The sequence below is a fragment of the Babylonia areolata genome, chromosome 1 (genome assembly GCF_041734735.1).
Source record: "Babylonia areolata isolate BAREFJ2019XMU chromosome 1, ASM4173473v1, whole genome shotgun sequence".
Lineage (NCBI taxonomy): Eukaryota > Metazoa > Mollusca > Gastropoda > Neogastropoda > Buccinidae > Babylonia > Babylonia areolata.
This window is the reverse complement of record NC_134876.1, coordinates 25,486,252-25,494,927: the sequence shown is the minus strand read 5'-3', so window position 1 is coordinate 25,494,927 and position 8,676 is coordinate 25,486,252. Positions and strand designations below refer to the sequence as shown.

Below are 8,676 nucleotides of genomic sequence, written 5' to 3'. Positions count from 1 at the left end.
TCTCGTTGATAAAAAAATTTAAAAAAAATAAAAGAAAGAAAAAGAAGTAAACAGTCAAGAGATTTCTAGGATCACTGTCTCGGATCTTTCTTCCAAACGTTTTATATGCCAGAAGTGTGTCCTCAGAAAACATTAGACATCGTCCCTTTGACAGGTAAGTTTGACCAAGTCCTTTAGAAAATGGCCAGATTTCTTACATTGAGCTCTATTTATGGTTACTGAATTAAAATTTTCTAAACCATGTAAGTTTCAGTGCCATTACAAAGACTCTTAGAAAGGGTATTCAGGGTCATTCGTTATCTATCTTTTACAATGACTTTTTTAATATTCTTTAAAAAAAAAAAAAAAAAAAAAAAAAAAAAAAAAAAAATATATATATATATATATATATATATATATATATATATATTATCATTCCATTTAAAGCATTACTTCTGGAATCTTTCATTGATTTTGTTTGGTGGTTTGGGTAACCAAATCCAGAGCTGTATCAGTTTTGACAGAATTAATAATTTCAATACTAGTACTCAACCAATAGATGCAATGTTTCTTTTAATCAGAGTATTTAAAGAACAATGTATTCAAGAACAATGTTTTGTCGCCTATATTCATCAGTTTTGCATTGTCTGTAAACTATAAACATTTGTGTTCTGGGCCGTTGATATTTATTCCTTTAATACCCCGTTTTTGTTATTCATAATTGCCAATATTTCCACCAATAGAATAAACAAGTAAGGAGAAATCGGATCACCCTGTCTGCAGCCTCTCAATATTCAAGCCAAGGTGAAGTCTGTCCATTGATCATTACTATAGATTTCATGAACCTTTCTAAAAAATAAAATAAAATAAAAAAATAAAAAAAAGAAGAAGAAAAAAAGTCATGATCCAGCGACATATGTCTGTTCCAAAACCAAGATTTCAATACTTCTAGCATAAACTGCAGGCCTAAGGAATCGAAAGCTTTCTCGAAATCAGTACCCATTAACATACCCAGCAACTCCCTTTCTTCAGATAGTATATGCGATCAGAAATCAAGCGGATATTATTTTCTATAAACCTGTTGACATAAAACAACTTTTATCCTCATTGATAAGTTTTTGGAAGAACCCTTTATATTTGATTAGCGATACTGGCCAATCCTATTTTATCAATAAAATTTCGTGAAGATACTGGTCTCCAGTTTCTGATGAATTCTTTTGGTTTGTCTGCTTTAGGTATACCAGTAATTATTCCTTTCTTTTGTGCACTGGACAACTCCCTGTCTATGAATGATCTGTTTAAAGCCCTGACAAAGAAAACGCCGAAGTGTTAAAAAACAAACAAAACACACACACACACGCGCGCGCGCGCGCGCGCGCGCACACACACACACACACAAACCAACAAAAACCCCACACACTGGACTTATTTCGTTCTGCATTTTTTAAAAGCAAAATCTGCTTCTTCAAGCGTTATCTGTCGTTCTAGCGACGATTATTCGTCTATCTTAGGTATTTCTGACACTAAATCGTTGATTTCACATTTTCTACTGTTCTTTCCTTATATATGTTTTCGTAAAAAAGATTTTACTTTAGCCATGATTTCATTTGATTTATATATATTTGTGTTGTTTACGATCAACTTAGACATATGTGTGCTAATGCAATCTATCTGTTCTAGATTACCAAAAATATGTTGTTTTTTCTCTCATTCATCTACCCATCTTACCCTGTATCGTAGTAAAACTCCCTGCATTTCTCACAATGCAGCAAATTCTCTGCTGTGGTTGTTTATTTCATGTACTTCAGTTTTCCTCTGGCTTTCTTCTGTTTAATTTCATGTTCTAGTTTGCGTACTATTTCATGTCTGTCTTCACCCTTCCTTTTGCATAATCAGTAGTTTTTGTTAGGATCTTTATCAACCAGAAATCTATATAATAATAAAAAAATGAAAAAAAGACCCAACAACTTTTCCAGGTATTGCTAACTTTATATTAGATTTTGTAATATATTTTGTATTACAATGATCAGCTGCGTACTCTTCGGTAACCGTCTTCATCACTTCATTCACTTCATCTATGAAGCGTTTGCCCATCAGAAGAAAGTTTTTTAATTTCCAGTATGCACCGTAAATATTTTCTTTGCCAAACTTTAATCTGAATCAAATCACTAAATGATCATATCGACAGCCATAATGGATGTTTGGATCTTCTGCAGCAAATATCAGATACTCGGAAAGTAAGAAAAAAAAATCAAAATGTGCATCGCCTGCACTTTAGGTTACACTCTCTCTCCGTGTGTCTGAAAGCTGTAATTCATTCATGATATCCTGCACTGTTTCTCGAGCTGTATGGTTATCACTGTCTCTGAAGCTGTCTTCATCAGGGAAGGGTCCAGCATCAGATTCCAGTGTCCAACCATTATGGCATATCCCATTTTCTAATATTGAAAAACATTTTTTAATCATATAAATATCAGGACTATCCCGCTTGGCCCATAGACATAAACAATTAGTAGATCAAGTTCCACAAATGTTTTCAACTTTCTCAATTAGAATTCGAACGATTTCTTGAATAGTCTAAATACTCCTCTACAACTGGCACTGCGATAAGAGAAACAACATTTATGACTCCAGTCTGAGGTAACAATCGGTTCTACTTTGTTTGTCAAAATGAGTATCTTGGAGTCAATAAATTGAATATGATTTTCCTTCTAAGTATGTCTTTATCAGAATTGCTGAACCCTTGACAGTTTAGAGACATTATATCCATGTATTTGGTTTTCATGCCGTGATATATGGCGAACAATGAATATACATAAATTCCGATAATTTTTCCTTTGCAAAAATAATACTGCATAAAGACATACTTTTTATGGTATCCGCATCACAGAAATAGATAAAAATGCACGAATGCCTGACGGTAAATACAAAAAATGAACAATGTCAGCCAAACGAAAAACAACAGAAAGGTGATGGTTGATGGAAAGGTGCGCACAGCACACGGAAATTCACCTTCACGTCATTCATGGCCAATCGTTGAGAGGATTTCTGGTTTGGGTCCTTCAGTGTTAATGATAGGTCCCAGGTAAGTGAACTGTCCATGGATTGCAATAGGAACAGTGATAGTAGTGGTGTGGGTGTATATCTAACTTCAGCGATAGACGTTCGCAAAGGGAGAATGGGGCAAGAAATGTCAAGTTCTTCAATGAGTGCTCTGACAGGCAGCTGTCCTTAAAAGTACATCTATCTGTCTGTCTGTCTAGACTTAAAAGCACTAAATGAATACATAGGTAGATAGATAGATAGGCAGACAGACAAGTGGGAAGACAGGCTGGCAGATATAGATAGACAGATAGATACAACTATCTGTCTCGCACTGCGAGTAACTCGTCAGTGCTTACTACTTGCTGCTGGTTGTCAGCAGATCGGAATGCATGTTTCAATGAAAAGAAGAAAGAAGCCATTCCTGCTAATTCGAAAGGGTCCTTTCTTATTTGAGGAATATGTGTGCGAAGGCACACGTGAGCGCTTAGTGAAGGGAAAGAAAGCCTTTTGAATAGGAATAATAGACCGAAATTCCTCTTCAAACCAGCAGGTGCCTGGAAACATAATTTTATTCAACATTGTTTAAGGGGTGATGAGGTAAGGGGCAGTAAAAAGGGTTAGTAATCCACATGGGATTGAACTGTACTCTTCAAATATCTGGACAACTGCGTTAAAAGCCTGAAGGGCTTAATGAGTAATGCCGAACATGAAATAATAGAGATATCAATAAACCATGGACTTTGAATTGCAAAAGAAAGACACAGTATCCGTATTCCTTGACGAACGAGGATGATAATTATGGCCGTGGATGAAGATGAAAATAAACTGGTAGCTGATGACAAGAAATGAATGTATAAATGATCAGTCGATTTATCAAAACAGAAAAATACGAACATTTACATGTGCCTCCATATCTACGAGAAATGTTGACATATCTTGAAAAAGATGAGTGTCACGTTTGACTGGTGGCCGATACTGTTATTCTGACAGTCTGAGAGAAAGGGTGAGGACTGGATGCGAAACTTCATTTCAACTCCTTGAAAACAGTCAATAATTGATAACACTCCCACAAAAGTATTGAACCAGGGGGCGCAACATTGTTCGTCGATCCCACGTTCATTGTCTCGGCTGATATTTTTGTCGCTTTTTTGAGTGCCTGCTGCCGTCTTTCGTTCTTGTGAGTGTGCAATGACTTGTGTGAACATGGCAAGACCTTGTACATTTCTGTGTTCTGTGACTTTTTCTGTCACTTTTGCTGTTGGTAGAGATGGACTTTATATATCGGCCATGTCTTCTAACCTATAATATTCGTGTGAGTTTTTACCAGGTTAACGCTGTAAACCCCCACAAAGCTTGATCAGAATTTGGAACCGAGTGATCTGTCCGATTCTGTCAACTATGGGAAAAAACCTACATTAAATAGGGTTGAGAGGAGGGGTGAGAGAAAGAGTTAAAATACGAGGTAGTAGACACCCCCTGCCAGCCGTCACCACATCTGTTGTCAGATCACTGCACAATGAGATGGACAAACTAACAGTTTTAACGCAATAATGGTTTCAAAAGAAGTGATTTATTGTTTTGCGGAAACATGACTGAGCAATCTGGGGACATTTCCTTCCATGGCTTTTACAACAGTGAGGACAGTCCAGAAACAGCGACGAAGCAGAAAAGTGTCTTGGTGGAGTGCGAGAAGAGGTGTGTGTACACCTGAACTGAAACTGCTGACAGTGAGGTGTCGTCCCTTCTGCTTCCCACGTTCATGATTGACAACTGGCTTTGATTCTGGTGTACGTGCATGGTCCACACTTCAACCCGCTGCTGAAAGAATAGCAGGAAGCGTGAACAGTGCAATGATGCGTGCAGTTGATCAACCAGTTTTTTGCCTGGTGGTTTTAATTCGTGTGACATTAACCTCCATCACCACATCTTGCAACAGTTCATTACATGGCACACTCGTCTAAAGCGTACATGGATCTCTGTTATCACAATATTGAAAACTCATACAGGTCTGTGTGAGAGGCACCCCTTGGAGCGATCTGACCATTATGTGAAACACCTTCTGGGCTGGGCTGTTCTGCGGATGTCAGCTCTTCGGCTTAATTGATCATCTCCAGATTAAAAGAAACTGTGAAAAAATAGATATCCGGAAGTGTTTGGATCAGTAGGCAACACACACACACACACACACACACACACGCACACACACACACACACAGAGTAATAATCCCAACTACCGTCTTAATACCCGACCCTAAACCCATTGTATACAAAAGCGTTCACCAACTTCATAGGCTGCGATCACAAGTATCAGGGGTGTCCACCATTTTAGCGACGGACGAGGATGGCAGTCGCATTTGGTAAGGTTGAAGAATGTAACACATCACAAGACTGGGAACGATACATCGAACGCTTGACATTTCATTTTGAAGCAGACGACACTACACTTGACGAGCTGCAGCGATCGATCTTGTTGACGGTTCGCGGAGGTGCCACGTGCAAGCTGATCTACGATCACTTTGCACCTGTGAAGCCAAATTCAAACAGTTTAAAGAAATTACAGATAAAGTCAACAACCATGTACAACCCAAACCTTCAGAGATCTATCAACGTTTCAGATTTGACACTCGTTCCAGACAGGAGTTTGGCGCTCTACGTCGCCCAGTTGCATCGCAACAAAACATGCGAGTTACCTCCCATACTACATATCTCACACAAACCTGCAGCATCTCGGCCTGAGTGCTGGGATGTCTTTTGGCTCTTTGCTCTGACTGGGGAGGAAAACAGTGCACATTCCGCCATCCGCCAAAACCTCGTGCCACCCAGCACATGCACAACTCCTTCCAGGAAGCCTGCCGACATCCAGTCCTCGTTCCCACCACGTCACCAGTCGCTGTGAAGGTGGCGAAGACGGCTCATCCCAGAGTTCGGTCCAGCACCGGGCCTCGTCGATCCAATAGAGGTGAAAAACAAAAACAAAACATAACAAAGCAATCCCTTCCGCCCCCTCCCCCCCCGCCCCCTCTCCCACACAAACACATGAAATGGGGGGAGGGGAGAAAAGTCGAAGTCGAAGAAATCGTAGAAGTGGTAGACGTCTGCACAATACGGACGCCGCAACCTCAGCACACATCAACCTCAGCACACATCAACACATAATGCAGAAGAGACGGGAAAGAAGATGTAGAAGTAGACTGAGAAGAAGACGGAGAATGGTTAATCAGAAGTAGAAGTAGGAGAAGAAGAGGACGGAGAAGCAGGAAGAGAAGAAGACGGAAGAGAAGAAGGCGGAGAAGAGGAGGATGACGGAGAAGATTAGAAGAAAACGGGAAGAGACCGGAGTAGACGAAGAGGCAGAGGAGATTTAGGAGAGAAGCAGAAGGAGAGAAAGAATAGTAAGAATCATTTTTGTTGTATCTGGGTACCGGAATTGTTTTTGTGTGCATTTTTCTATGGATGTGTGTAAAAAAAACACCAACAGACACTTTTATTTATTTAAAGATTAAGAATTGTCACTGCAGTGGACTGTTTGTCATGAATGAGACGGCGTAGATGTGGTTGTGCGAACAGAGGCGTGCCAGTGCGGACAATTGGTGGGGACGGAAAGAACGTGCCGTGCATTGTGGTACGTTACAGACAGTATGACAAATTTGAAGTGGTAGGTTGTTGTTCGCGTGATCAAAAGTCAAGAAAAAACCGCACCCATGGGGAAGAGCGATAGCCGAAGAGAGTAAGGCAGGACGACATTGTCTTCTATAGGTAAATCATTGTGTTGCTATACATTCTACAGAAGAGCGATAGCCGAAGAGAGTCGGGCAAGACGATATTGTCTTCAAAAGGTAAACCATTGTGTTGCTATACATTCTACAGGTGTATCACTGAGCCTGTATGTGTTCTGCAAAGGTGAACTATTGTGCATGCGTGTGTTTTTCGGGTAGATCATTGTACCTGTGTGTTCTGCAGGTTGACAATGAAGATCGAAGTGTGTCTGGGACAATTTGTGCTGCTGCTGCTGAGTTGGCACCACCAGCCTGTGTCTGCCCTCAACAGTCATAGACAGACTTTCTGCAGATACCTGGCTCACCGCCATCGTTATTTGTGCTACGGTTATGACCATGCCGGCTACTACTGCGATTGGCTGGTGAAAAGAATGGCCCGCCTGCAATGTAACAGTAAGTATATATATATATATATATATATATATATATATATATATGTGTGTGTGTGTGTGTGTGTGTGTGTGTGTGTGTGTGTGTGTGTGCAACATTATAGTGGAGGAAAGCAAGTTCAGGTAACAACTAAACAACTCTTCCATTATAGACAATCTACATAACATTCAGATACCACGAGACATGTTCCAAGCAAAACAGCAAGTAGAAATATTATCCTTAGAAAAAGCAAGAGGTGCACAAATTAGAGCTCTTGAAAAACGGATAGTAGAGGGAGAAAAAAACACAAAATGTTTTCCAAATTTGAAAAAAGTTCCCGCTAAGAAAAAAGCTATAACGAGGTTAGAAAGACATGATGGAGAAATGTTAACGAACCAAATAAAAATAATGGAAGAACAAGTTAAATACTTCTCAGAGTTATACTGTCAGACCACAGACAGACACAATAAACAAGAAGCGGTACGAGATTTTATGAAAGATTTACAGTTCCCCACATTAGATGTAGAAGAAGTAGCTTTGTGTGAAGGTCTGGTGTCAGCAGACGAAGCAGGCACTGCTTTAAAATCAATGTAAAATGGCTCTTCTCCAGGTAGCGATGGTTTAACCGTCGAGTTCATTAAAGTATTCTTGGACAAAATTAAGAATCATCTCACACGCGCTTTCAATGACTCATTTGAAAAGGGAGAAATGTCGTATACACAAAGACAGGGTATAGTTATTCTTTTGCATAAAGGTAAAGAACTTGCCGCGATCAGCTTAGCAACTGGAGACCAATCACACTCACGAACACTGATTAAAAAATACTGGCAAAAATATTAGCAGGAAGAGTGAGCAAGGTAATATCGAAAGTAATAAATCAAGACCAAGCTGGATATATTAAAGGGAGAAGTATTTAAACAATAATACAAACAAGGCTGGATATATGTAAGCTTTTGATTATACAAAAGCATTCGATTACACGTAGTCTCATATTTAACTCCTTCAAAATATTCGGTTTTGGCGAACAGATGAGAAAATGGATAGCAACTCTCGGTAACAACACATTCAGCAGCATAAATCATGGAGGATGGATCTCTCAAGCATTCCCCGTAGCCTGTGGCATTAGGCAAGGCTGTTCCTTTTCACCTTTATCCTTCATACAGTTCGTCGAACTACTGGCAATCAAGATAAGAAATAGTAGTAATGTAACAGGACTCAGATTACCAAACAAGGAACAATCAGAGTTTAAAAAAATAAAGCAACTAGCTGATGACACAACACTGTTAATTTCTTCAAGATAAGGACGATATGATGTGTGCCTCTTATATCCTTAGAGAATTTTCAAAGTTTTCAGGACTTTCTTTAAACCAGTCTAAAACTAAAGCAATGAAAGTTGGAAAAACACAACCATGAAGAAAAGCTATCGTTGAACATTACAGACAAGATCAAGATAATTGGAATTTTCTTCAAAAACGATGTTAAAGCTCAAATATAGAAGACAACTGGA

General features: G+C 39.3%; 1 protein-coding gene across 1 annotated transcript in view; it reads left to right on the top strand.

The window, feature by feature from the left end:
• Nucleotides 1–6,985: 6,985 nt before the first annotated feature.
• LOC143281148 (uncharacterized) overlaps nucleotides 6,986–8,676 on the top strand; it is a 31,688-nt gene continuing 29,997 nt past the window's right edge. Inside the window, exon 1 of the mRNA XM_076586156.1 lies at nucleotides 6,986–7,193. Coding sequence (XP_076442271.1) covers nucleotides 6,992–7,193 — 202 coding nt within the window. The 5' untranslated portion in view covers nucleotides 6,986–6,991. The remainder of the gene's footprint in view (nucleotides 7,194–8,676) is intronic.